General features: G+C 52.4%; 12 protein-coding genes across 12 annotated transcripts; 5 read left to right on the forward strand and 7 right to left on the reverse strand.

Moving 5' to 3' along the window:
* Positions 1-504: 504 nt before the first annotated feature.
* On the reverse strand, positions 505-2754 carry MYCFIDRAFT_152279 (uncharacterized protein). Its single transcript, XM_007926441.1, has 6 exons — positions 2642-2754; positions 2157-2475; positions 2015-2088; positions 1669-1960; positions 1349-1613; positions 505-1237 (listed from the first exon to the last, which is right to left on the reverse strand). The coding sequence occupies exons 1-6, from the start codon at positions 2675-2677 to the stop codon at positions 784-786; spliced, it is 1440 nt and encodes a 479-aa protein (XP_007924632.1). The 5' UTR covers positions 2678-2754; the 3' UTR covers positions 505-783.
* Positions 2755-3263: 509 nt separating this feature from the next.
* Positions 3264-4636, reverse strand: MYCFIDRAFT_173074 (uncharacterized protein; the record flags this gene model as incomplete). Its single annotated transcript, XM_007926442.1, has 11 exons — positions 3264-3280; positions 3309-3423; positions 3464-3575; positions 3612-3662; positions 3701-3953; positions 3981-4186; positions 4221-4280; positions 4334-4485; positions 4511-4526; positions 4564-4594; positions 4630-4636. The coding sequence occupies 11 exons, from the start codon at positions 4634-4636 to the stop codon at positions 3264-3266; spliced, it is 1020 nt and encodes a 339-aa protein (XP_007924633.1).
* Positions 4637-4796: 160 nt separating this feature from the next.
* On the reverse strand, positions 4797-5018 carry MYCFIDRAFT_134426 (uncharacterized protein; the record flags this gene model as incomplete). Its single annotated transcript, XM_007926443.1, has 1 exon — positions 4797-5018. The coding sequence occupies one exon, from the start codon at positions 5016-5018 to the stop codon at positions 4797-4799; it is 222 nt and encodes a 73-aa protein (XP_007924634.1).
* A 763-nt stretch (positions 5019-5781) lies between these two features.
* MYCFIDRAFT_214580 (uncharacterized protein) lies at positions 5782-8541 on the reverse strand (the record flags this gene model as incomplete). Its single annotated transcript, XM_007926444.1, has 1 exon — positions 5782-8541. One exon carries the CDS (start codon positions 8539-8541, stop codon positions 5998-6000), a length of 2544 nt encoding a protein of 847 aa, XP_007924635.1. The 3' UTR covers positions 5782-5997.
* Positions 8542-8668: 127 nt separating this feature from the next.
* On the reverse strand, positions 8669-9440 carry MYCFIDRAFT_210761 (uncharacterized protein). Its single transcript, XM_007926445.1, has one exon. It carries the CDS (start codon positions 9272-9274, stop codon positions 8801-8803), a length of 474 nt encoding a protein of 157 aa, XP_007924636.1. The 5' UTR covers positions 9275-9440; the 3' UTR covers positions 8669-8800.
* Positions 9441-10039: 599 nt separating this feature from the next.
* On the reverse strand, positions 10040-11718 carry MYCFIDRAFT_210762 (uncharacterized protein). The gene is made up of 2 exons (XM_007926446.1): positions 11617-11718; positions 10040-11557 (listed from the first exon to the last, which is right to left on the reverse strand). Exons 1-2 carry the CDS (start codon positions 11704-11706, stop codon positions 10118-10120), a joined length of 1530 nt encoding a protein of 509 aa, XP_007924637.1. The 5' UTR covers positions 11707-11718; the 3' UTR covers positions 10040-10117.
* Positions 11719-12087: 369 nt separating this feature from the next.
* Positions 12088-13693, forward strand: MYCFIDRAFT_152284 (uncharacterized protein; the record flags this gene model as incomplete). Its single annotated transcript, XM_007926447.1, has 3 exons — positions 12088-12354; positions 12411-13040; positions 13181-13693. 3 exons carry the CDS (start codon positions 12088-12090, stop codon positions 13664-13666), a joined length of 1383 nt encoding a protein of 460 aa, XP_007924638.1. The 3' UTR covers positions 13667-13693.
* A 248-nt stretch (positions 13694-13941) lies between these two features.
* On the forward strand, positions 13942-15311 carry MYCFIDRAFT_152288 (uncharacterized protein; the record flags this gene model as incomplete). Its single annotated transcript, XM_007926448.1, has 1 exon — positions 13942-15311. Exon 1 carries the CDS (start codon positions 13995-13997, stop codon positions 15309-15311), a length of 1317 nt encoding a protein of 438 aa, XP_007924639.1. The 5' UTR covers positions 13942-13994.
* Positions 15312-15317: 6 nt separating this feature from the next.
* On the forward strand, positions 15318-15986 carry MYCFIDRAFT_207135 (uncharacterized protein; the record flags this gene model as incomplete). The annotated part of the gene is made up of 4 exons (XM_007926449.1): positions 15318-15527; positions 15550-15723; positions 15762-15874; positions 15900-15986. Exons 1-4 carry the CDS (start codon positions 15425-15427, stop codon positions 15984-15986), a joined length of 477 nt encoding a protein of 158 aa, XP_007924640.1. The 5' UTR covers positions 15318-15424.
* Positions 15987-16064: 78 nt separating this feature from the next.
* On the reverse strand, positions 16065-17609 carry MYCFIDRAFT_195189 (uncharacterized protein; the record flags this gene model as incomplete). Its single annotated transcript, XM_007926450.1, has 1 exon — positions 16065-17609. The coding sequence occupies one exon, from the start codon at positions 17607-17609 to the stop codon at positions 16065-16067; it is 1545 nt and encodes a 514-aa protein (XP_007924641.1).
* Positions 17610-18728: 1119 nt separating this feature from the next.
* MYCFIDRAFT_210763 (uncharacterized protein) lies at positions 18729-19854 on the forward strand. The gene has a single exon (XM_007926451.1). It carries the CDS (start codon positions 18770-18772, stop codon positions 19769-19771), a length of 1002 nt encoding a protein of 333 aa, XP_007924642.1. The 5' UTR covers positions 18729-18769; the 3' UTR covers positions 19772-19854.
* Positions 19850-26382, forward strand: MYCFIDRAFT_173084 (uncharacterized protein; the record flags this gene model as incomplete). The annotated part of the gene is made up of 21 exons (XM_007926452.1): positions 19850-19968; positions 19993-20042; positions 20074-20124; positions 20161-20369; positions 20410-21030; positions 21074-21174; positions 21208-21304; positions 21336-25156; positions 25206-25284; positions 25326-25332; positions 25365-25466; positions 25497-25617; positions 25644-25667; positions 25702-25762; positions 25805-25890; positions 25916-25961; positions 25985-26033; positions 26074-26140; positions 26167-26199; positions 26220-26262; positions 26293-26382. 21 exons carry the CDS (start codon positions 19850-19852, stop codon positions 26380-26382), a joined length of 5877 nt encoding a protein of 1958 aa, XP_007924643.1.
* Positions 26383-26657: the final 275 nt, after the last annotated feature.

Raw genomic sequence — 26657 nt, forward strand, 5'->3', positions numbered from 1 at the left:
TTGAAATTATAGGAGGACAGGCCAGGTCAGAGCTTCCGTTCCCATGCACGTTCCACAATCACGCTGTCACGCAACGGGCCTCGGGAGTGGAGGATGGAGCCTCCGATGCTTCTTTGTGCTTCCGAAATAAAAGAACAACGAAGCTGATATTATGTACGAGTCAAGTCTACATCCCCTTAACGAAGTCCGTGGTTAAGCTATCAAAATCAAGAAAATCATCGTGCATGCAGGCTTTTCCAGCTGAACAGCATGTGAACTTACAGTTATGCGTACCTACGTCACAAGCAATATACGCTTCGCCTTTGCCACACTCTGCCACAGTTCCATTTATCACGACAGCACCAAGCTCTCGCCTCTTGCCATTGATCAAGCGATTGGTCGGCGTCGCGAGCTTGCACATGTGGCGCAAAGTGACATTGAGATCAGGAATGGTGGGAAAATGTTCGGTCCGAGCAAGCTGCTCGCCCAAGACGCTGTGCTACGCATCATACAAGACACATTTGTGCGCCGCGCGGAACGGATCATGCAAGTAAGATTTCCATCGTCTGTCTAATGCCACCCTGCCGCGTCCTGTTCGTTGTAGAGAGATCATCCGCTCCCGGGCAGCCATGCTCCGATGTAAAGGCTCGGGTAAACAGCAAGCCGGAGACGTATGTCGTTTGGAAAGAGGTTAAAGGTAGAAGTCTGTGCATCGTCAAAAGGTGTCGTCGTCCGTAAGTAGCTGCTCTTGGTCTCGTCGCAAAGTGGGTATCAATTCCAGAAGATTGACTGCAAAAGAGCTCCTCACTTCGTCTCCTCTTTGCTCTTCTCACCGGCCTCAGTGTCAGTGGGTGTGGTGGTCTTCGGGGCCGCAGTCGACGTGAGCCGCTGTTTGCTCTCCTCAGCTTTATTCGACAGATCAGTTCCCGTCGCGGTGGCTGTTGGCGCAGGCGTTTCCTCTCGCGAATTTCTGTCTTCTGCTCCATTCGGCTTCGGATCGCTTCGCAGCTGCTCTTCGTCCTGCTCCTCGGAAGAGACATCCTCGACGTCTTGAACACGGTCATCCATGTCAATGTCACCGTCTTCGTCAGAATGGCCTGTCAGAATCTCAGTACCGTCACCGAGAAGAATGATACGGCCACCCCGACCTAGCATGCGTGTCCGCTGATCCATATCCATATCATAGTCATCCGGTGAATCGTCGAAGCGGTGATGCATTCCCGGACCGCGGAACTCAGCTGTGACATTATTAGCTTTGCTCTTCGCTTCATATCCTGCAAGCTTATGCCGAGAGGATGCAACGCATACACGGTGTGCAGCCATCACAAGCTCTAGCGAAGTCAAGTGTGAGAAAGGAGAGGGTCAAGACTTGCCGTACTCAGGTGGCGCGCAAGGACCATCTCCGTTCGCAACTCGCTCGCCAATCATCTTGTACCACTCCTCCTTGGTCTTGTCTCGAAGAAGTCCAACAATGATCATGGTCATGTTGTCACAACCAACTCCGCCAGTCTCGCTGTTAGATGCTAGGCAGTTGTCCATCATGTTCTCACAAATAGCGTGCAGCTCTTGCTTTGCGGCAATTCCTCTTCGGACAAATTCGACGACGGCTTGTGATGATTGGCAGTCCCAGATACCTGTTCATTATCAGCCTCGACGCTCTCGTGACATCTGTAGGATGGTCTTGCTCACCATCGCAAGCAATGACGAGAAATTCGTCGTCATCGCCAATCTCATGCACGGTCACATCCGGGTATGCAGTAACAATTTGCTGCTCCGGAGGCAGGTCCGCACTCTTCTTGAACTCAAAGTCTCCAATGGCTCTGCTGAGCGCGAGGTTGCCGTTCACACGGCCGAAATCGACGAAGCCGCCTGCTGCGCATATACGTGCCTTCTCGCCCTCATTCTGAGGCTTGTGGTCAAAGGACAAAGGTTTCGCACGTCCTTTGATGCCGAGAACGGATCTCGAGTCTCCAGCATTGCCCTGTGCTGATCAGCGCTCTGCACTTGACAAGTCGATGCGCAAGTCAAGTCATACCACATAAATCTTGTCCTTGGTAGCAATAGCCACTGAAGCTGTACATCCCGATACCTCCTCTTCATATCTGGGATCTGGAGAGCGTATTTGTCAGCGATCAGGTTACTAGCCAGAAAGCTGCAATGTATGCGCAACAACCTACCACTGAGGATGGCACGATCGATAGCCAAAAAGCCGTCTTTGAGCGCTTGTTCGAAGTCCTTGTTCTTGAATGACTCTTGCTTCGCGACGATGTTGTGCAGATGCTCGCCGGTATATAATGCCACCTTGTCGCCTCCATGGCCATCGTAGACACCGAAGAAGGACACTCGGACGTCTGCTGCGGCAGGTTTGAGCTCCTCGTCGCCTTCGAGCGCTTGTAGATCGAGTACTGCCGCATGCGCGTCCTCCATGCTTATTCTCCATCCTTGCATGGCGCTGACGCCAAATACGACTCGGTCATCTTGACCTTCGTCTGATTTCTGCGCAAATGGTGTGGTCAGTCGCGTTTAGAGACTCGAGAGCCTTTCCAATGGAGCATCACAGTCACATAGCACTGGGCAGATGGGAGTCATCGCGTCACGTTCAAAATTGGAGGAGTAATTGCCGGCTGCCGTTGCCAACGACGAGGAGGAGTGCATAGCATACCTTGTCCACTACGGGCTCTGACAACGTCTGACCCATGCTTCCTTCTGCTCTCCGGCGCTGCGAGCAGTCTGAATGTGTGCAATAGCGAAATTTCGATCAGGGCGGTAGGAGGAAGTGGGGTTGTTTGGACGAGGTTGGCAGTCGCGTGACGGTGTATTATCGAGTTTGAGTCGGCGCACCGTCAGGATTGCACATATAGGTAGGGGAACAAGCGATGTTCGTGCGGGCTAGATTGTGGTGAGAGCAGAGCCGTCGCCAGTGTCTCGAGAATTAGCGCGAGGTGTGATGTTGTTCGAGTGGAGCCCCCGGTAGCGTGGAAGGAACTGTGACGTTCAAAACTTCAAGCTAGCCAAGTCGAATTTGCCTTCAAACTTTCCGTGGCAAAGCTCACGCAAAATCCTCACCTCGCTGCCTGCGTGAGTATCGTCAAGGCAAAGCTATTCTCAATGCGATCACGCCTCTGTTATCATAATGCGGTCGCGCCCAGAACCGGCATCTATCCGACAGACAAAGGACATGCTCGGCATGCGTGCCTGGCCAACCGCCGGGTAAAGAAGAGCCGCCGGCAAGCTCCAGCATGCATACATATATTATTATAGCAATCTTTCAGCGCAATTACATATCATTGATGTATTTCGTCTAGGGCTATACAAGTCAGCCAACAGACCCTTCATGACGTGTCTGACAGCATCAACGACGTCTTCCAGTGCATCCATACTAACAATACCGCCATCAACCTGTATGCCGGCGTGGTTTGATAAGACAATGCCATCGTATCTGACCTCGATGCACATCTTTGCGTCTCGTACGTTTTGAATCCACTTGATCGCAAACGGCTTCCCGCCAGACAGCTCCTTCCAGGTCTTGATCAGCCAAGGCATCTTCTCCCAACTCCATGCACGTCCATGCCAGACATGATCGATTCATTTCGCGCCTGCCTGCCCGCCTCCTTCAATCTCTTCTGCAGAACTGGTCTGTAAGCCCAAGGTCTGCTCCAAGCCTATGGTAGAACACGTAGTTGCTAGTATTCACATCATCATGTATCCACTAAGCCGCCACGTGTCGACTGTGAGAATGCAAGCAGTAAAACCCGGATTCCCCGTTGAAAAGGTAAGCTCATCATCGTGTGGCATATGAAGCTGGAAGAATCGTGGTCCTTCTCCATTCCCCTCAGCCACATCCTCACTCGAACTGCTCCCCGCGATACTCAAACAGTGGGGCAGGTTCAACTCCTTTGCAACCTTTGCTACAGGGAGCTCGCCCCAAGGATGATAGATCTTATTGACACTAACAGCAGAGAAGCCGATCGGAGCTGCAACCTTGTGTCCCTAACTCTCACGTGCGGTGTCCCGCTTGTTGGTATCCACAAGCATCCGTGTAATGATCTTATGTCGATAGAACGCGTGTCGATTCGCGAGATGGGTGAGAGGCTCGTCGGAATTCGAAGAAGCATAATACCATCCTCCCTCGTTCAACTTCTGCAGCGCTTTTTTCTTCCAGCTTATTCGCATCGGTATCGAAGGGCCGGACTTCGCCATCATTGAACTTCCGGAAAGTCTCTCGCTAAGACGCCGCGAACTCTCGAGTCGTTCGGTATTTCTCGTTCTCGTTCGTGGTAACCATTGCTAAGCTCTCGATGCTATTTTCCTACTGAAAACGATAAGAACGACTTCACACCTACCGCTTACTTACGACGCAAAGAAGGCGACGCGTGAAGGAGGGAGGTCGTCGCGAATGGAGTGACGATCATTCAAGATTCGAATGGCTGGAAACTCAACCACTCCACTTGACTGAACGCAGCAAGTGGAGCTGCGGCTCGATGCGATCATCATCGTCATCCACGTCTGAACCTCACGCCTTTCCACCCACGACATCAAGAGCGACTCTGGAATGATACACGGTAGCGAGATTGTTTATTGCACTTACCAAAAGTGTTTTGCTTCATCGCTTCATCTCGACAACATCATGCTCAGACCCCGCAAATCCACAACCCATTCAAAACTCCCGAATACTCGCTCCCTCTACTCCTCAACCCAATAAATCCCGCTAACCTCATCCCAAAAACATGCAAAATGGTATCATATCCTTCACACAGCAAACAAACCAAAAGTAAAAACAATCGCTCAAAATCTCAACTCTCCTCCGCAAAGCGTTCCTACTCCTCCAATTCATATTCCAAAGTATGATCCTCACTACACTCCGAGCAATAAAATCTACTCAAACCCTCACAAGTCACAGCCTTCCTACTACACATATCCTCACCCCACACGTCAACCGAGTAGCCGCTAAGCGAGCGATTGGCGCAGAATTCGATGGTGTCGTTGATGATGTACCAGCCGCAGCCGCAGTAGTAGTAGAGGAAGGTGTAGGAGCACATATTGATATAAGCGATCCAGTCGCGGGAAAAGAAAATTCGGGTTTGGTATTTGAATGTGAAATGTAAAATGTGCGGATATACCTAATACCAGCTAGTTAGCGAAAAAAAAAAGAACAGAAGAAAAGGTAAGAGTATTCGATCTACTATACCGGAATAATGTGAGGGTTTAAGATAAGCTCGATATATTAGTTACATACGAGAATAGCCTCTCTTGGAGATTTAGACAAAGAGATAAACAAGACACCTCCCTTATATGACTTTCTGCCTACCCTTTGTCAGACGCTGCGCCGACGCCGCCGCCGCCCTCCTCCGCCTTTGATAATGCTAGAATATTCGTCAGGCGGAGGACCAGCCAGGGCTTCCCTTCCCTATTACAGCGGTATCCGCTGTATAATGAAGCTTCAGGTTCGTCGGCAGTTCCAGTCTTCCAGATTAACGGATCCCGGTCGGGTTGTCTTGCTAGAATGTATGTACCATGGTCATCCTCACCCTGAAAATTGTTATCACATAGGGACATTCGACATATTCGGCTCAAGTAAACAGCTTCCTTCATCATAGAACGCTGATGAGAGGAGTGGTTGGAGTTCAGCAAGTCTCGTTGTCGAGAATACATGCTTTCCTAGTCTCCGGGAAAGATGGAAGCCTGTACTGTACGGCCAGCGGCGAGCGAGACCCTGCATTTCTTTATCGCAGAGCCGCATTGAAGGCCATTGGCCTGTCCATCGATACCATGAGTGACGTCTAGATGAAGAGGACACAAACACGAGCAACCAGTGCTACGTTACAGAACTAGCTCTGCTCGGGTTAAGATACATCGAGGTCCAGTGATTCCTCCTTCTTTCCATTTCCAACCCTGTCCTTTTCCAGCCGCATACAATCAAATGGGTATCTCTTGAAGGAAAATAAGGAAAAGAAAAACACATGCACCTCTCGTGACTTCCTTCCAGCGTACAGTCATGTCCAACCCTTGGATAATCCACTACATCCCGGCTTTAGAAGCCGGTAGGAAACGTTCCTTCGTAATCGTAACAAGCTCATCCACGAAAGTGGTCTCAGGCTTCGCAGTGCCAACAGCAACTTTGAGACCATAAGGCACGGCCAGGTCATCTTGATCGTCGTTGGAGAATTCGGTTTTGCTGTCAGTCTTGATGACAGTCTCACTATTCACGAGAATGCCTCCCCAGTCATTTCGTTGTTGCTTCTCACTGCCTCGAGATGAGTCTGATGGATGCATTGGCTCGTCGACAAGTTCATGCGTAGACGAGTGCTCGTCAATACGGTCCATGCTTTCGCGTGAACTAGAAGTTTGACCTCCAATCGAATGCTTTTTGAGGTGTGCCATGGGGCTCGATGCAAGTGCGACAGAAAGCTTGCCGTGTCGACGATGCTTCTTAGGCTTTGGGATCTTCCGAGACAAGAGTGGACCAAACGACGCGTGGATGTCCTTTGTCAACATGGTGTGGTCGGGCGAGCCTGCGTAGCATCGATGGCGAGCCTCGAAGAATGTTCGTGGTATCCTGGTGACGGCGTCCGAGGCTTCGATGGAGGCATGCATGTCGCCGATGACTGTGAAAGCGTACAGCGTCGTTATCGTCGATCGGGTTTGCAGTCTGTGCGAGTAGTGTGCTGAAAGTGGCCGAGCCCAAAATCTTGCTTGGTTTCTCCATTCAGCAGGAAATTGCTGGGTCAATGTCACCATGGCTTGCTTCACCATCACTGCAAACTGCTGTTCATGTGGTGCTCGAGGGATCGCACTGGTGCGGTTGTCGCAAAAATCCACGCACTGCTTCACCAAAAAGCCATCCAGTTTCTCGAGAAACAGAGCCTGCCATTGGAATGGCTTACCAGTAAGGAGAGGCTGGTCCGGTAGTTGGTCTTGGCAGTCTTTCCTTACTGCGATGTCAAAACCTTTGCCATTTGGCTTCGGAATCATCGCGAAAAAACTGAGGTAGGTTCCGGGTTTATCCATGCTTATCAGGTGCTCGTTGTAGCGCTTCAGTCCGCCCATATGCGCATCAAGAATGTTTTGCGGGATCTGCATAGCTTGAGCTATAGTCCTACCCACATGCTGCACGTTGGCGAATTTGAACCCAGCGTTCAGCATGTTATTGGTTTCATCCTCTGACAGCTCCTTGGTGATGAACATGAGCTGGCCTTTTCCGAACAGGTTCAATCGAAGGGCAGACTCAACTTCAGCCAAACTTCTCTCTTCGGATGACTTATTCCGTTTGTGATCCTTCGCTTCGACCTTGAGTGTCCCTGTCTCGATGATGTTGTCGTATAGGACACCAAGTTGTTCAACTGGAAGGTGCATCGACGCAGCCAACGAAGACGCCGCTACGCAAAAGCGTTCTTTGAAGACCAGTGCATAGTTGCTGTAAGTTTCTGCGTCGTATATCACGCTCGATGACGAGCTGGCCGGACGCGATTCCTCACAAGTACTCTCTCTTTCTGCAGCGAGATGGCTCTTCATCTTTGGAATCAATTCGCTTACGCCAGACCAGTGAAATGTCACTCGATAGATCCATTGGAAAACCGGATGGGTGGTGTCAAAGTCCTCGTCAAATGTCCTATGGACGTACTTGTCTGTGATCTCTCGTGATGGTAGCACACCATCAGTGGTGACAAGAACTCGACCTGTGGGATCAAACATAGCGCATGCAAGCATGACTTTCTGGGATCTGTTTCTCAAGATCCGGTATCTGGTCCGGGTAATGAGCAGAACGCCCAGGACCATCAATGCTGCGGTAGCACAGAGGACGCCGGCGACAATCACCTGAGTGTCGCGAGAATCGATGTCTTTGCCAGAATTGACGGATTGAAATTCGTATTGGCAGCTCGTGGAGGCTGTGAAGTGCATTGCAGATATGCCTCCTGCAAGTGCTGCCGCGCACATCACACGTTTCCACCACGCACTGATCCATTTTTCGCGCAAGTTGTAGAATAGAACCAATACTGTGAGGCAGTCTCCGATGGCGATGACGATCGATGCTGCCAGATATCGAGAGCTATAGTTGAGCCTGTAATTGGCAACACCGAAGTTTCCTAAGTAGTGCATGCCTACCACCGACAAGCCAGCAAAGACTCCTGTTAGTGACAATGCAGCCCAGTGAAGGATTGGTTTTTTCGCTGGAAGCTCGGCGGCGGAGAAGGCGATGGTCAGTCCGAGGATCGGCAGAAACACAGACAGGACTGTGTATCCGGGATTGTAGACAAGCTGATATTTGGGCATGCCATTTCCGAGAACGATTGCACGGTTACCAATGAAGTGCATACACCAGATTCCGACAAGTCCCATGGAAGTGGCGCATGCCACTGTCTCGGCCCTGCAAGAGCCATCAGCCATTTTCATCATCGAGGTCTGCTCATTTCCATACCAACTTCTGACGTTTCCGAACGCTGTACCACGGCGGTGGAGAATCTCGACGGTCAGGAGACATCCTGTCAGGCTGGCGAAGTAGGAGGCTGCTACAATGCCAGGATCAAAGGTGCTGGGAACGACGGTCCCTCGCTCGTAGGCCATGGCTCAGACGGGGAGCCACGCGTTCGTCGTGAAGCTCTCAATTCTCTAATCAGGCCAGGTTGTTAGCACTGCTCCGGGCGTTGAAGTCGTGAAGCATATCTCGAAGCAAGGCGGTGTTGCGCTCAGCGAAGATGCGAGGTCGATGAAGATGTTGTGTTTGGTCGATGTGGTCGATGTGAAGGCATGCACTCGGAGCGGAATTGAAATTGCGGTGAAAGTTGTGATGTTGAATGCGAGTTGAGGGACGGCAATGTCTGCCTCACTTGTCCTTGGATATATCGCGCGATAGTGAGTCAAGCCAGCGCAGCGGGCGAAGAGGAGTGAAGTCGTCAGATGCAGTGAAGTGAAGAGAGTGCAAATGAGGGACGGTTAGATTAGGCTGCACAACAATAGACGTCAAGTCACAAGGAGATGAGGTGTTCCCAGGATCAGTGGTTGGTAAGTCGATGTCGTCTGGCGTCCTCTCCGCAAGGGACCAAAAGCGGTGTTGTACAAAGCTGAGCCGTGGGGTGTTGGACGTCAAGCGCGAGCATTTGGACGGCAGGCCGAAGGAAGGAGCGAAGGCGCAGGCAGAGGGCAGAGGGCAGGAGCATGCCGTGCCTAGCAGACTGACCAGACTGACTGTACATAGTGTGCCGAGGGTGGGAGGGTGGCGCTCAATGCTCTGGTCTGAAGCGCAGCGCACGAACCGTACGGCACCTCGCCAGCCGCAGCGCTGTGCATCCACTTGCATATCACAAGCGGAATCATTGGATCGCGCTTTTCGAGCCACAGGTGAAGCGAATGCCGGTGCTGAGAACGGCAGCACTGTGCCACCTCTGCGCTGCCTGCATTCGTGTTCGGTGTGCGACAGAGACAATATGCGCTGCTTGTCGTGTGACGCTGGAGTGGCCGGTCAGCAAGCGCCGGTCAAGAATGTTAGATGTAGGTGAAGCGAAGATGCAGGTGTAGTTGCATGCCCGTTCAGGTCGGCGACTTCGAATTGCGGAGACGACAGGGAGAGACGGCGCACAAGACAGACGCAGATAAATTGCAACTCCCCTGCCAACGCGTCTGCAAACACTTCTTGGACCTCATCGACAGCGTGTAGATGCGCATCGCCTGATAGCATCTACCTTTTTCCACTTGTGATGCCGTGGAGGAGTGAAAAGCATTGGTCCGACAGCCTCCCTCACCTCACGCCGCAGCAACCACATGTCGTGTCCTGGAGCGTTCCATGGCACTGCGATGCAGCATTACGCGCTCAGAGTTCGAATGTACTCCTGTTCTGCACTGAATATCACAAGATCGAAAATTCTTGTTGGCGCGGCGTGTCAAAGGAGAGAGTTTGGCGTCGCAGAGTCTTCCGGGTTTTTGGATCTTCATGTTCCTTCGCTTGCGCCATGCCCGCACGTGGCTTTTGGGGAACCCATCCGAGCATGCGTACAGACAGACATTATTCCTGCCATCGATCATCAGAGGCGGACAGATCAAGTATTAATATCAAATCAACAGTTGGCGAGATTGAGACATGCAATACACGCTATCAACAACGCTGTAGTACAGATAACCCTACACTGTCAAGCACTGTCACTGATCACAGCAGCATCTCATCATCCATGTCCACAACCAGAGGCTCAACGCACGGGCTGTAGCCCACCATCGTTCCCGCGCCGCTCCCATCACAAATCAACATCTGGTGCTGCTCCGCCACATCCAACAAGTCAAGTGAACCAACGCTTTCGCAGATGGACGAGAGATCGTCCTCAACCACGTCCAACTCCTCGTGAGCATCGCGTGGCCATGCATCCTGTTCTTCACCATCCTCTATTTCACCCGTCAGCCCCCTTCTCCATGCACATGCGAGGCTCTCCGGGCTACTTGAGCACACACTCCACCTCCCAGCCGTGGTGCTGTGACGGTCGAGAATCTCGTCGTCCAGATCCGAGCGGCTTTCATCAAATTGCTTTTCGGGGGGCCTTGGTGGCAGAATGTCTTGGAAAACTTTTGATTCAAGAACATCTTCATCTGCGGAATGACCGTGCCCTGGTGTAAGGTCGGACGTGCTTATTGGCTTCGGCGGGCTGGCTGAGGTAATGCCATGTGCATTTGTGTTAAGAATGTGCCACAAGCGGAGAGACAACGGAGGCTGAAGAACAGATTGTGTTTCGTGCGCGATGTCGTTGGCGTCATCGTCCTCGGAGCAAGAGCCAGCCCGCCTGCAAAGCTCCGCCAGCTTACTTCGCAATGCAAGACTCTTCGCCTGAGCGCCGCATACATGGCTCAATGAGTGAGTGATTGTCGGAAGCAGTGCCGCTCTTGTCGAGATGTGTTCGAGGTAACCTGGAGCCCAAAGTGTCGGAAAACACTCCGAAAGGTATCTTGGAGATTCATGGCTGATTACCTTTGCAGTCGTCCACGGACGTTTCACTGGTCGATCTATTGTGTTCATTAAAGCCGCCCAAAGCGAGTCGAGATACTCGTTCCGCATTGCGTGTGCATCTATGCTTGGCCTTGCATGTTGGGCGAATGTGCGTTTCAGCTGCTGGGAAGAAGTCGAATCTTCCACTGACGTCCAATTTAGTGCCGCTTCGCTACCATCATCTTGTATTTGGGCAGGACATCCATGCTGCTTCGTTCCCAAAGATTTCGTCATCCTCGTTCCGAAAGATTCATTGACATGTCTGTATCCGTCTTCTTCAAGAACCAGCAAATCATCCTCGACGCTCTCTTGCTCTGGCTGAGTCCTGCCAGTCTGCGAAGATGATGCACGCAAACCATCCTCTGGCCTTGGTCGTTGGTGCTGAGAGGCGCGCGAGAATTGTAGGTCGAAGCATACGCAATTGAGATGAATAGCTTCCACACCCTTTGGCGGCCTTACATCACGGACGGGCACTCCTTGCTGAAGCTTGTGTTGTCTCTGGCTTGTCGTTGAAGCATCGTCATGTTCAAGATGGATGGCAAATTCGTGGCAATCACTAAGTAGATGATCGGTACATTGCTTAGACGAGGCTCTCATGCCAAATTGCTGCCAGAACTGAGTTTTATGAGCGATGAGCACAGCACCTGTCTCCTTGGATCCAATCGCTCACTTACCTTAGACTCGAAAAGTGCCTCAGCCAAGTGTTCCACGAGAACCTTTTCCTGATCAGCGGCGTGATCTTCCTTGAATGATATTCTCATCATGAGATGATAATTTTGTCCTCTTGAAATCCATGGCCGACTCGATGAACTTGATGTCAGTGCTGCGATTGTAAGTCTGGCGGGATCATTCGCGTCCTCTCCGGACGAAGCAATGTATGCGCGGCTCGTGGCCTGCAGTGTGAGATTGGAACCTGGCGAGATCAGATTCAAAACGCCAAGATCGATACCGTACTCGGCCATTGAGATCGGTCATCTTGGTGGCATGTCTTGTTTTGTGATTGTCTGATGGGAGCACTTGCAGGCGTTCATCCTTGAAGGAAGTCGCATACAATAAACTTCCCGACACTTCCCGATGCCTGCCAAGCGTCCTCACCCTTGCTCTCTCGACACCGCGTTTCTCTCCAAACTACACACACAACCAACATGGCCTCAAAAGGACATCTGCTGCGGCAATTGTGCCGCCAACAATGCACTGGGGCTCTGCGACAACATGTCCGCCAGTTTGCAAGCTCCAATCGCCGGAGTACAGATGGTGTCTTCCGGGCCTTGACTGGCGAGCGCGTCCAGAAGCCATGGGTTGAAGCATTTCGAGAACAGGGCCAGGGCATTATTGAAGGCTCAACACCTACTCAGACTCCCACAGATCGTAATCTCTCGCCCAAAAAGATGTCCGACTCGTATCACAGCGTTGTATGTTCTTGGAGACCTAGAGCTATGCATCCTCGTGGCTGATGCGGTAAGTATAGGTTCTGCCGCTTGCGCAAGAACCTTGGTTGCTTGACACATACATGAATGCATCCGGCCATATACGCATAGGAACCATCCTCATGGACCTTGATGCACTTGCCGGAGTCGTGGCTTACAAGCATACTGGCGACGGAGTGACGACCGTCACCGCCGCTTTTGACAGAATCACGATCAATCATCCTCTGACAGAAGTATGCGACCTAGAGTACAGCGGACAGGTGACATACGCTTCTGGACGTAGCAGCATGGAAATCACATTACAGGTGGCAAAGGCTCCTCCCGCAGGCCAAAAGCCAAAGCCAGAAGACATTATGATCACAGCCAAGACCACTATGGTCTGTCTTGATCCGGCAACGAAGAAGCCGGTCAACATTGCTCCAGTACGAACCGACACAGAAGACGAAAAGAAAATGTTTGCGGTCGGTGAGAAGAATAGCAAGCTGAGGAAAGAATTGGCACAGAGGTCTCTCCTCAAGCAGACGCCCAACGATGAGGAAAGTGATCTCATCCACGCAATATGGCAAAAGCAGCTGCAGTACCATGATCCTCATGATCCACTTCGAAAGCCCGCCAATGCTCATTTCATGGATGCCACCCAACTTAGGACAGCCAGCATCATGCAGCCACAGGTGAGTGAAGCGAATAGCCAAAGCGCTCGCCCTGCAAACTCCCGCCTTGCAGCCCTCCTGTCGCGCTGGAACAGCGCCAATCGATTCATCTGGTTGCCAAGCGCATTTCCTCACTAATGACATCTGCTGACACTTCTTAGTATCGCAATCGACATCACTTTATGATTTTTGGAGGGTATCTACTGAAGCAAACATTTGAGCTTGCTTTCTGTTGTGCTGCCAGTTTCGCGCATACCAGGCCAACCTTCGTTTCGCTAGATCCATCGACATTTCAAAACCCAGTGCCAGTCGGATCGGTGCTGTACATGACCTCTACGGTGGTGTATACCGATCCTCCTCTTGTAGCTGGACAGAATGACCCGGCAGAGCAAAGCGGCAAGAAGTCAGAGCTCACCCGTGTTCAGGTGCGAGTTGACACAAAGGTTCGAGATGTTGAACATGGTACGGCGAAGCCCACAGGACAGTTCAACTACACCTTTACAGTGGAGAAGGACATTAAAGTCATTCCCAGAAGCTATACTGAAATGATGATGTACGTAGACGCTAGGAGACGGGCACAGAGCATCAGAGAGACCGTGAGACATGGTAATGCAGACGCTGGCAAGCAGGAACGCATCACAGAATAGTCCTCTACGATCTATTGCCCCTATCCGCATGCATGCACAGCTACTCGAAAAGGTAGAAGAGATGCACGGTATCTTGACATCCGTAGCTCGGGATCTGGGTGCATTGCAACTTCCAGATTCGTGCTCGTGTGAATTTCTGGTAGCTTTCCTGAGCGCAGCCTGACCGACTGCTGACCATTTCTCGCTCTCGCATGGCTCGCCTGAGCCGAGATCGCTGGCCCCACCCTGCGTCATCCAGAATTTCTCGAGCTCGATCAATGCCAGAAAGCAGACAGCTCCATGTGCTCTCACACCTCGCATATCACCGCTGGCAAATCTCAAGAGCACGATGCCCACACTGAAGCCACTCGCTACATTTGCGCCGCCTTGCAATACACGGACTTGGCTCTCAACACCTCATCCTCATCTACCGATAATCGCAACGGCATGTTCAGACAAGACAGTCCGCGTGTATTCGCTCCAGAATTTCCAACAACAGTCTGTGATATCAGGTGGGCACAAGCGCAGTATCAGGAGCTGCGCATGGAAGCCGAATAGCGTGGGCGAGAGTGTTTTGGCAACGGGCAGTTTTGATGCTAGCGCGGGGATCTGGAAGAGATGGGAGGAGGGCGCGGGAAGTGGGAGTGTAGGCGGGCTTGGAGCTGGCGGTAACGAGGTTGATTTCACTGGCGGACTGGCAGGCGGGGACAAAGATGGTGATGAGGATGATGATGAGTGGAGGTTAGAGGTCATACTCGACGGGCACGATTCGGAGATCAAGAGCTTGGCATTCTGTCCGACTGCTCCTCTACTGGCAACGTGTTCCCGAGATAAGAGCGTCTGGGTATGGGAAGAGCTGGATGAAGACAATTTCGAGACCATGGCGGTGCTGCAGGACCATGAAGGCGATGTGAAATGCGTTGCTTGGCATCCAGAAGAGCAGCTGTTGGCCAGTGGGAGTTATGACGACAGAATCCGGCTATGGCGAGAGGATATAGATGACTGGGCATGTTGTACGTTGCTCGATGGCCACAAAGGAACAGTGTGGTGGGTAGAATTCGAGCCTGCGAGTCGGGTGGGAAAGGTTACCAACGGAGAAGTGAGTACCGATGAGCAGAAAAAGGCCATAGAAGAGAGGACGAAGGCTGGACCCAGATTAATGAGCTGCTCAGACGACAAGACGATACGAGTATGGCGACGAATACCAAAGGACAAGCCAGAAGCGCCAACTGGACAAGGCCGCATGCCGACCATCTGGAAGAACAACGACTTTGAGGAAGAGTGGGTTGAAGAGGCACGATTACCACAAGTACACGAACGCCCAATATACTCGATCAGCTGGAGCGAGAAGACTGGTAGAGTCGTGAGCGCAGGTAGTGACGGTTTGATCTTTGTGTATGAGGAGAGGTGGAGATCCGGCGAAAGCAAAGACACCGAGATGACCGATCTGACGCCGCCTCCGGAGGCGAACGATGCTGTTAATCAGGCCAATTCGCCTACAGAATGGGTTGTGATTGCGCAGATCGAGAATGCGCATGATGTTTTCGAGGTCAATCACGTTGTGTGGTGTCCACGCTACGACAAAGGCAAGACTTTCGATGACGAACAGATTATTGTCAGTACCGGTGATGATGGCGAGGTCAAAGCATGGGTGGTTGAAGATTGAGGACGCCTATGCCGCCTGAATCGAAACGATTCATTCTTTCACACGCAAGCACGCAGAACTTGGAGCATTGGCGGACTTGAACATCACTTCGGCCCACGGCCTACCTGAGGGTGATGCGAATGCAATCCCTACTCTCGTTACCGATGACGCCAAGGACACCTGAAAACCTGAAAAGCTGCACGGGTCAAGTCAATGCCACGATCATCCCTCCGCTACGTCTGGCCGCAGATGCCATGAGTCGGACTTGGAGGCTACTGTCTCTGCTATGGCAGGTCATTACGGCCATTCAATATAAGCATGGGAATTTGCTTCTCTAAACATGGCCGCGTACAGGATTTCCTCCGGCATGTATTGCTACTTGATATGGCTCACCTGGACATCCTGCTGACTGCACTTCTACTCATCAGCTTTGGTGCAACTCAACTAGAGCCACCAGTTGTGCAAACACAGGTGATCAGAAGTGCGGTCCAGAATCAGGCGGAGTAGGTTGCGTGAATCGATATGCTGCTGTGATGCCATACCACTTCCATCGAGCGCCCGTATTCGCAATCAATATCACAGAGGTGCATGCCTGATAGGACTGGAAAGGATAGAGAGGTCTGGCTCATGGGTAATGGGAGGATCTCGAGAGTCAGGTGGGAGTTGGAAGGTATCGAGTTGATTACAGGAAGATGATGCAAGATATACTACACTAAAATTACAAAATCGACATCCGATGCTATGCAATGCAACGCGCTTTCTACGTCACTCGCCTCAAATCCATTCAAATCCCTCCCCATCTTGAATCCTCTCGCTATGCACATAACTGTCACGGTTCCTATTGCCAAGCCCAAAATCAAACTCACTCATACTCCCCTTCTGATCAAAATGCAACGCCTCCGTCTGCCCCGTCTCCATCCCACCATTTTGCAACGTAGGAAAATGCACCCAAGTCTGCTCCGTATACGCAAACCCATCCTCATCCCTCAAAGCTTTGAAATCTCCTTCCGAACCATCAAATCTTCGTGCCGTGAAGGGCCTCCTACCAGTGAACCGCTCCTTGCTCGAGTTTTGAAGAGACAAATTATTGTCGAGAGCTTCTTGCATGACTTTTTGCATTTTCCAGTGCGCTTCTTCGCCTCCCAAGATCTGTTTTGGTGAGATTTCTAGGAGCGAGCCGGGGAGGCTTGGGTGGGGAACGTAGTGGCGAGGAGGGAGGACTTCGACTTGCAGGATTGGTAGGACGCGGTGGAAGACGTCGTGGTTGTGGATTTCACGTGTGATTGGCTGGTGTAGGATTTCATGGGTGTTGACGATTGTTGTGTTGTGTGTTACTGCTGGGGTGTATGAGGTGTATTGTCTAGTGTCCTCGGTATTGGTGAGATCTACTACTCCATCAAGCGAGACTGGGCTCGAAGAGTTGTAGACTGGATAGTTGGGATTTTCGGATTGTGAGTCTGCACTTGAAGTTTTGTAACGGTGTCCATGGTTTGGTCGACTTGAATTTCTTGAATGGCTTGACACGGTGGTTTCTGGTATCACTGGTTGTAGTGACGTCTTTTGAATTGGACTGCTTCGGCTCGCCGCTTCTATCTGGCTTGCATCGTCGTTGCCGCCGCTCAGAGGCCAAGCTGGCTCCGCTGACTTTTGCAAAGATGAGCTGCGAGCAGGGACAGCTTTCGCGGGAATTGTTACGTCTCCAGAGTAGAGGTCTTCGTCTGGCTCGACGATCGGCGCGTGTCTGCGCGACCTCTTGACCTCAGACGACTCACTTCGCCGATGTCCAGATTGTACATTGTGTCGTTCTTTCTCCAGCGCCGCCCGGATAGCTCTTGAATCGTTCAGGTCTCCAGCAAGGATAGCTTCGTCTCGCGAGATGTTCTTGTTCGCGTATCCTTCCGCATATGGATCTTGAACTGGCCCAACGAGAACTCCCCGCGACCTGCTCGAATCACTGCTGGGTCGCTGCGATTGCTCTGAGTGTAATGTATTGCCCGACTCTTGCCGACGATGTTCTGCCGTGGCTAGCTCCGGGTCGCTGCGATCGATGGTCGAGGTTCGGAGACGCTCATCGTTGAGAGTCAAGTATCGCAAAGCCTCTGGTAAGTTTCTGTGTCCTGCTGTGTCAGGCTGCTTCTGCACATTCTGCCATTTCCCGTTCGGACTGGGTATGAATGGTCCACCTTCCGCGCTCTTCCTTGATCCTGTGTTTTCTCCAGCCTTTTCTGGACTAATCGGCTGTGGAGCAGAGATGTTGGTCTCACTCTTCTTGCTCTGGTGCAGCCCGTAAAACAACTTCTGCTTGAGAGACGACGGCATTGACGCTGCTTACAGTCTGCTTACCAGGCGTGGGTAAAGGCAGCAAACAGCACAAAAGCCATGACCTACTGTGCCATGGCTGGACAGAAGCACCACCAGCCATTCTCACTCACTTCCCAGCATGTCACGACTGGGTGGTCTAGTCTACCGCCGCGGGTATCTACCAGCCCTTCCCGTGCATCGGTTGTGGCTGACAGCTGACGGAGGAAAAGTGACGACTTGGTAAATCCATGGCTTCGCTTGGTAGAACTAGGCCATCAGTGCTGATAGTGCAAAGCTTCTGCGTCCTGCGAGAGATGTGTTCCGCTGCCCTCGCGAACAAATGACGTTGGCGCTCCTGAGTATGGTCACGGTAAATCATGGTCCACTCGGCGGCGGCTCCGATGATGCGTTGATTCAGACGATACCGCGCGATCTGCAACACGTCAGGCGTCTACGGCGCCCTTGACATGCTTGGCGGATCTGGCGAACCTCCCTCCACGATCCATCCACCGCACCAGGACTGCCACCATCTTGGAAACCTGGAGATGTTCCCAGGAACCTGGCCGAACCCTGCCAGCGATGTCAACCCACCCCCCCCCCCCCTGGGACCCCCGCGGATCCAGATCTCAGCAGATCATCAACCAAGCCTCGCCTGCAGATGGCAGCTTCTTCACATGTCTTGTCCCGAGGATACCCCGGTCCATGGCTTACGACTTCATGCTGGAGAGTGGGCAGTTCGGTCCGGAGCCCTCTGCGATCTGGCACGATAGGCTTGCACAGTATGCACAATGGAGCCGCGATAGCAGCTTGACAGCACAATGATGTAGCAATTTCTCGGGTGTGCGGTGCACAGCTGCCCGTATTGGCCTGATCGTCCAGCTTTGGCACCGCTGTCTGGGTCAAACTGCCGTTGACTGCATCACCGTTCTGATCGAGCCTCATCTACACCGATCTCTTCAGGAAAATCAAGCTTGCTGTTTGCCTGCCAACCAAACGCGTAGACACCCTCTTGGATTGGCGTGGCGTAGCGCGTCTTGGATCTTTCATGATGACGTTGTTGTACAAGTCGTTTGTGAGGTGAGTACATAATATGTCTCCTCTCACCAACTTGTCCACATCTTCACACATATCATTATCCATCAATCCACACTCTACATTCCATCCCAAATCTAGCAATCATGCAAGCCGCCAAGGAAGCAGTCAACAAGTTCACCAGCAAGCATGGTCACCATGACACTACTGTGCACGAGAAAGTAGCACCTTCAGTCCAGAACGAGACAGTCACACGAAACCAAGAGGATCGAGTGACCACCGCCATTGACAAGGAAGTGCACCAAGATCACTACCACACTAGTGTTCAGCCTGTGCACGACCGCGAGGTCCTTCCAGAGAAGCATCACCACAATCTTGTCGGCGTTGAGCACCGAAACATCGAGCACGATGACCACAGCAAGGTCAAGTCCACTCTTGACCGGGAAGCCGCCAAGTTCAAGGACACCACCGAGCGTGTAGAGGGTCAGCACACCACTACCGCCCAGCCAGTCGCTACTGGCGAGCACGTGCACCACCACGTGCACGAAACCATTCAACCTGTCGTCAACAAGCAGACTATCGAGCCACACGTTGTGCACACCACCGTTCCAATCCATGAGGTTCACCACAACGCAGCCCAACATCATGCTACTTCTCAGCTACCAGCTGTCAGCATGGCAGACTACAAGAAGCAGGGCGGCGCCTTGAATGGACGTGATGAGCGCTCAGATGCTTTCAATGGCTGCCCAAAGCCAATCAGCGGTTCCAGCGATGATGTCCACAAAGCTGGTGCTGGCATCACCTCCAACGGTAACCACACCCACGGCAGCAACGGTCTCACCAGTGATCGCAGCCGCGAGACCAATGGCGCCGGTGTAGGAACAGGTGTGGCTGCTGGCGCTGACAAGCTCGCACACAATGGCGTGCACAACACGACTAGCAATGACGGCACTCACGGTGGCTACTCTGGAAACCGATACAAGGACTTACCAGACAGCATCACCGGCCGCGACACTTCTGCCGCGACTTCTGGCGGTACTGGGGGTGTTACCGCAACTGGCATGAAGAACGGCAAGCCTTCCCTCCTCGACCGTCTCAACCCAATGAAGGATAGTGATGGAGATGGAAAGAAGGGTATTATGGATTAGAAACGATGAGATATGATTACGATTCTTGATCATGAAAATTACGACGATACCAGCGGATTAGCGTAGCGTATATACTACATGAATATTCACAACTCTTGGAACGAATTGTTTTCGACTTTCTTCTTCACGGATCATGACTTCCTCAGTCGCTTTCATTGCATTACGGTGGCAAACATCGATACAATCCTTCCAGAAAAGTAACATGTGCTGTCGCTTTTCAGTTTGTGGCCATTACTCGAGCCAAAGCTTATTTGGTCAAGTGTCGATAGAGGTGAAAGAAGAGCTGAGCTTGTTGCATAAAGATAATTGGAGGGATTGTGAATTCTTCTGCTCCTTTTCCAATGCGTCTCTCGGTCGCTAGCAAGGAGATTGCAAAACCGAGGAGTGAGATATGGATCAAACCTGCCAATCCCAACCAGCTTTTGACCCGTATGGGGACTGCAAGAGTGACGGAATGCCTTGTGCTCTGTATGTGAGGAGGTCAAAGGAGTTGATGCCGATGACCCATGAAAGGCATATATGTACGTTCGGCTATTCTGGTGCATTCGTTCACTTGCGATGCCGGAACAGCCGATTCAATGTGAACGCATGTAACCCAGTGTTGGGATATTACCTGACCCTGGAGTCGCTTATTGAAGCGCCGTGCAGACGCGGTCATAGATCACGATGATCCTGATGACATGTATCGACGGCAAGTTTCTGCTATAGGGAAGACTCGATCTGCCTCCTATCCCGATGAGGTTGTACACACAAGAGACTCGGCCACGGATGAAGACCCTAGGCCCAAGCGGAAGAAGATTGTAGAGCCAGCTTCCATCGCGAGCGACGATCAGCCAGGCTCGAACCCAGAGCTTCTGTCCACAGCCAAGGCAGGCGTGTTGGAGCAAGGCAAGACACTAGGGAAGACTGCTGCAGTTGAGCAGAGACTGTGCGAAAGCGAGACATCGTTCTCTAACTGTGAGCTGTTGAGACTGATCCAGACAAACAAAGCACAGCTTCGTCCTGCGGTAACATACGAGCAGCATCTCGAAGGTTATAAAATGCTCAGATATGTCAACGTAACTCCAGCTGAGGTCTGGGCTATTGTAGCCGAAGCTGACACTATGGGCGATGCATCGACGCAGGCGCTGGTGTCGAGTCGCGGTCCTGGACTTGTCAATGCAACCATGATTTGTATATTTACCAACTCACCATCTCCACCGCATCTACGATATACATTCGTTCAGTTCAAGTATAGTTGCGCATCATCGCAGTGCGCCGTGAGTTTGGGGGTAAGGAGCGTGGAATCATTCACTCACGAAGCTTCGGAAAATTGTGGGCCCCCAGCCATCTCATTGGTTGCCGACGCGTTTCAGGCTCCGCATCACGAACCCCAAGCCCAACTTAACGCTCTCGGATACATCGTGCTCATAGCAACTTTTCCAAAACATTGGCAGACTCAACAGCACGAACGCTCCCCTTACTCTTTTCCAAACCAACAGCGATCCGCATTGCGAACATCACTCGCAATTGCATAAGCAACACCGACAAGATGTCTCGCCTCTTCATTGCCAATCGGTCTGAGACCGGTATGCGCAAGAAGTCGGCGTACTTTCGGAAGCAGATGGCGGAGGAAGATAGAGAGATCGCAAAGCGTCTCGCTGAAGAGAAAGAGGCGGAAGCAGAGCGTGCAGAGGAAGCGCGAATTTCGAGGATGCCAGGATCCTGGACAGACGAGGACACAACCACGCCCAAGCAAACGGTCTACTTTCCGAACACTCCAGAGGCGCCGGAGAAGAGCGACGCCGTCGGACGCAAAGCATGGATTAGAAAGTTAGTTGCCAAAGAAGCTGAGAGACTCAAGCGCCAGCATGCCTCGAATATCATCACGCCGAGTCGAAAGCCGGGCTTGGAGAACAGTATGCCACTGAAGGAGGGCAGCGTTCGAGTCATTCCTGATGGTCGACATGAGGCTGTGAAGAAAGACCAACGCATCCGCAAAGAGACCTTGACGCCTCGAATTCCAAAGAAGCATCTCGATACCTCGCGCATTGCTAAGGCGGGTAGTGTTCGGCCCCGGAACGCAATTCATGAGAAGGACAAGGCGATCAGCGCAAAGCTCCAGTACGCATACAGCCAATATGACGACCGCGTGCGCCAGTTCGAGCAAGCGTCTGGCTGGGAATATGACACAGCGGTCGAGAGCGGCGCCACTGAATATTTGCACTCGGCCAGCAGCGCGTATGATCGACTGCTCAAAGACATCAAGCGTTGGACCGACGAGGTCCATAAGCATGATGCAGAGCTCGACGCTCACAGGGCGAAGTATCTCGAGCCAGCTCCACAGAGTCGATCACTCCAAGACGGCAAGACACCAAGCCATTGGAAGGGCAAGGCCAGCAAGATTGAGCATCTAGAACGCTTTCGCGCATTTCGAAAAGCAGCTCCACAACAAGGTCTGCTCGTCGCACCAGAGAAGACAGATACCTCCGAGTCTGAAGATCCTCCAGCGCCGAGATGTGCACGCGCGACCGGCGATAGCAAGTATAAGGATCAGTCCATGCCCACCTCCCCCAATGAGGTTGAGAATCTTGCTTCGCAGCACGTGTCGCCCCTGGAGCAACCACATGCCGAGGCCATTCAGTATATCGAGCCGACACCAGCGGAGCCAGCGCAGGTGGAGAATGCATTGCCACAGTCTGAGCAGTCGCACATCACCTCCCCAGAGCCGGTCGTCCATGCGCTCAACGGTGGGAAGAAGTCTACAGTACCAGCAGCAACCCCATCCCAACCATTGCCATATAATGGCGAGCGTCGGTGGACGCATCACAAGTGTAATATGAAGCATTGCAGAGCTCGTTCTCCCTTCATCAAGAACGACCCACATGCCGGCATTCACGATGATCGTCCTCAAGTACTTGGCAAGCGCCGCTCAATTGGCGATATCCTCAGCGTTGAGGAGTATGGTATGGAGACACGTAGAGTCCGGCAGAAGCGCAAACAATTCGGCATTGCTCTCGTGCATGTACTGGGCGCGGGATACCTTGATGACTATAGACCAACCGTTGTAAAGGCTCTCAATGACGAAGAAATCGCGAGCATTGCTTATGTGCCGGCCGCAGCGAATCCTCTTCTGGCGCCGGTGTCTGCGGTCAACAGCATCCAAGTCCAGGAGAAGTCTGACTACGAAGAAGCCATGGAGCTCTACGACAGAGGCTTGCATTTCGGGGCAGGCGGCCTAGAAGGCAAAGATGACGATGCCACGAACGGGCAAGAAGCCAAAGATGTTGAGGATGACGGAGGTCTCGAAGAAGACGAGCAAGTCCACGGATATGTCGAGCAGTTCATCATCGACCCAGTCTCCCATAACGGCGTCTACTTCATTCATCGTCACTCCGTTCAAGGCGAAATGATCAGAATCGATGTTCCTCGCGAAATCTGGCTGCGGCAGAATGACCACCATGAGGAGAACCTGGACCGAGCCCACATATCTATCCTGACACAGCTATGCGAGATCGCTGACCGTGACAGAAAAATGGACCCGAGTGTGGCTGGCCAGCGGGCGGATAGCAATCTGGATATGATTCTTCGAGCGGCCGCTAAATTCGCGAATTCTTACTCTTGGCTCGATCGCTGGACCTCACGTCTGCGAGTGCGCGAACTTTTGGACGAGCTGAACAAATCCTCGACCGCAGTTGATGGCGACGGCGACCAGACAATGCAGGATTTCGATGATGATTCAGATGGTCCTGCAGCACACGCGTTAAAAACGTTCAGAGCAATGCTTGCAGAGACTGAGATCAAGGCTAGAGCGCCAGCATCAGCAGCGCCAGCAGCAGCGCCAGCATCAGCAGGACAGGCGCCCAGAGTGAGAATCACTGCAGAAGAGCTGGAAATTGCCCCTACCGAGATTCTGCAGGAGGAACGTCCAGCGCCCCAACCTCAGACATTAGTTGATGGTGCAGAGGAGGCGCTTGAGGACACAATGAGCAACGCCGGTGGTGCAAATGGTCTTCCGGTGCATGTTCCTACCGGGCCAAAGAACGACCGTAGCAAGGGCAGAGACCGAGGTGGTGATAAGGGCATGGCAGGCGCAACCCCATCTGGACGCGAGCCAGGCACGGCTAGAAGAGAAAGCAATGTCCACACTGCTGCCAGCGCCACGACAGGTGGAAGTCGAGATACCGCGATGTTTGAAGCCTCGACTGGTGTTCCTGTTGGAGCTCCAACTGGCCCCTCAGCTGATCGTCGTCCGATGATTTTCGGCCACGACCGGTCTGAAGGCTCTGGAGGATCTGGTGCTGGGCGGATCGATGGCGGCGCTCCAACGAACGACCAAGACCGACGTGCCAACTCGAAGGGAAAGGGCAAAACCCGTATGCAGCCAGAGAATGGGGATCAGAACATTGCCATGCGAGATGCTCCAGACGAGCGCCCGAGGCAGCCTCGAAAGGAGGCGAAGCCAGCTACTACCCTGCCTACACTTGACGGCTCTTGGAAGCTTCGTCCGCGTAGAAGCTCTCTGACCTACGGGGAGGTGGATCAGGACATGCTCGATGCTGAGCGAGCTCTCAATCTGGGGCCTCGTAATTTCTCTGGCGTTGAACAGACTCCAGCAGAGCCACAAGAGATGGACATCGATAATCCTGACAGCAGTGCGAATGTACCAGACGATTCTCGCGGCAGCTCAAATGAACCGCCACCTACTGCTCCTCGAGGCCCTCGTAAGCAGCAGCAGAAGAACGGCCCTAAGCCTCGGCCATTGAAGATGCCGCTTCGTCCAGATAATCCAGATACTCCATCGGGTCCGCCTAGGTTGAGAAATTCGGATGCTGATGGTCGCCCAAAGAGCATGCCTCCTCGTCGGAATGAACATGCTGGAGGCCGATTCGGTAACGGAGATCAAAGTGCTGGACGAGGACGAACGCAGACTCGCGATGAGCAGGCCACGAGACAGGGTGGAATACAGGAGGATGGGCGAGCGCAAGTCGCTTCCAACCGTAAATTCAGACCCCAACATAGATATTCCGGCCAGCAGCAACAAGAGCGGCCACATCGTCCAGTAAATGACCATGCAGGAGACCACCAACATCAGCCCAACAGGAATGCTACACACCGTCCGCAGGGCAGCACCAATGCCCACAACAACCATCAACAACCGTCTCACGGACGCAATGGAGATTCTGCTCGCCAGACCCAGGGAAACGTGGACCCATATGCCCAAGCGCGGATGCAGAATAAACAGAATCGCAACAAGCAGAACCGTCTAAGAAGCAACGCGACGAGCGGCAGTCGTTCACACATCGAAGATACCTCGAAGTCTAAGTTGAACTACAACTTCAAGGGCGCGGCAGCTCGAAAGAATAGGCCGAATCCGCACGCAGAATTAGACGGCTCAAATGACGCGTGAAGCTCTGCAGCTAGACTCCCATCATGGTCTTGACGTCGCTGCTAGGGACTTTGGCGCAAGAGTTCGCGCTCGGTATGGCTACCAAGTGATCCACCACGACCTTGCACGGCCTTATGGCTCAAAGGTTCGATAGCAGCCCTTCTTCTGCAAATCCTTGGCTTGAAGCTCGTTTGTTGAGAATGCGGGGTGTGAGAGCATCTTCAGTCGACAAATCGAACAGCTTTGCATGGACCAGCTTAACATGTTCGATGCCAACGCTCTTCGGTCGAGATATGTATGGCAAGTGGCGCCACCTTGAATCCACAAGTCGGCCTTAGGGCTCAGTCATGGAACAAGGGCTAGGCTTACCCAATATCATGCACTTTCTTGCGTGTTATTCAGCACTGCTGATGCGTTCGGCACCGACGGAGAGCGGCATAATCTATTCTAGTGTCTCGCGTGGGGGACGGTTTCCTGGGTGAAGTCGATAATTGATAGTTACAGGGTTGATCTTGGTCTTGCGCAAAAGTTTCACCTTGTATCCTGGAGTCTGACCTCGGAGTCTCGGACCGTGGCATGTGAACGATGTGATGCCCGCCCGCATTATTGATGAGGGATACGAAGTGACGGAGATAGCGCCAGAGCCGGCGATGAATGACAGCTAGGCATTGAATTGGCCAGCGCGACCTGCGCAGGCAGATGTGAGGAAAGATGATGTAATCCTCCCTTCTCCGAGATTGCGATCAAGTGCGTGAGGTTTGTTCTCGCACTCGCAGTCTGGACGGCTCAATTAATCGACCTGTGAGAACAGATGCTGCCTCTGTGTGGGACTCATTCGATCAAAGCCGCTTCAAGCTTGCTCTTGTGTGGGTATTAATGGCCTGTTCTCGACTCGTGTCTTTCTAGCCTCGACTAAATGGCTCCAATTGTCCAGCTCAAGCACTTCTCCATAGACCAAGACGTCTGGTCGGAAAGGCTGAGGCTCAAATGGAGTTCACCGGGTAGCGTTTCATGTGTCTTGTCGCAGATTGCCATATCTCTTCATGACAAACCTTGATCAGTCTGAATGCCAGTAGTCAGAGGATGGCAAGTTGGGAAAGCGCAGCTACCCACCATAACGGCAGTGCTTTTTTCATGAGTCGATGGTGTCGAGAATGCAGGCCTCGAAGCTGGTTGCTGTCCAGGCTCCATAGCTTCCCGCTTCCAGCTCGGCCGCTCAGCCGATAGCCCTCACGACCCATGATCCATGATGTGGACGGGCTTCGATGCCTGCAATGCTTAAACGTTGCCCGATGATTTGGTAGGCAGCACACTGAGTTTTACTTCAATGCCATGAAATGAGATCGGGAGTGTGAACATGGTGGTATTTGAGATGTCCATTGTCAGATGTGATGGATGGCATTGAGGCTGGCGTCATACACGACTCAGTACCTGCATATAAAAGACACTACTGCACACCATGCCCGAGGCGTGGCCTTCTGCGCCAAGTGATGCTCCTGGAGATTGATGCCGCAGCCC

Source organism: Pseudocercospora fijiensis (genome assembly GCF_000340215.1).
Source record: "Pseudocercospora fijiensis CIRAD86 unplaced genomic scaffold MYCFIscaffold_3, whole genome shotgun sequence".
Classification (NCBI taxonomy): domain Eukaryota; kingdom Fungi; phylum Ascomycota; class Dothideomycetes; order Mycosphaerellales; family Mycosphaerellaceae; genus Pseudocercospora; species Pseudocercospora fijiensis.

Coding starts and splice junctions, on each gene's coding strand:
- MYCFIDRAFT_210761 (XM_007926445.1), bottom strand. CDS start 9,274: ATGCAAGTGGATGCACAGCGCTGCGGCTGGCGAGGTGCCGTACGGTTC.
- MYCFIDRAFT_152279 (XM_007926441.1), bottom strand. CDS start 2,677: ATGGGTCAGACGTTGTCAGAGCCCGTAGTGGACAAG. Junction 2,476..2,641: donor CAGAGCCCGTAGTGGACAAG/GTATGCTATGCA, acceptor CCATTTGCGCAG/AAATCAGACGAAGGTCAAGA. Junction 1,961..2,014: donor CCAAGGACAAGATTTATGTG/GTATGACTTGAC, acceptor TGATCAGCACAG/GGCAATGCTGGAGACTCGAG.
- MYCFIDRAFT_210763 (XM_007926451.1), top strand. CDS start 18,770: ATGCAAGCCGCCAAGGAAGCAGTCAACAAGTTCACCAGCAAGCATGGT.
- MYCFIDRAFT_210762 (XM_007926446.1), bottom strand. CDS start 11,706: ATGATGAGAATATCATTCAAGGAAGATCACGCCGCTGATCAGGAAAAG. Junction 11,558..11,616: donor AGGCACTTTTCGAGTCTAAG/GTAAGTGAGCGA, acceptor CATAAAACTCAG/TTCTGGCAGCAATTTGGCAT.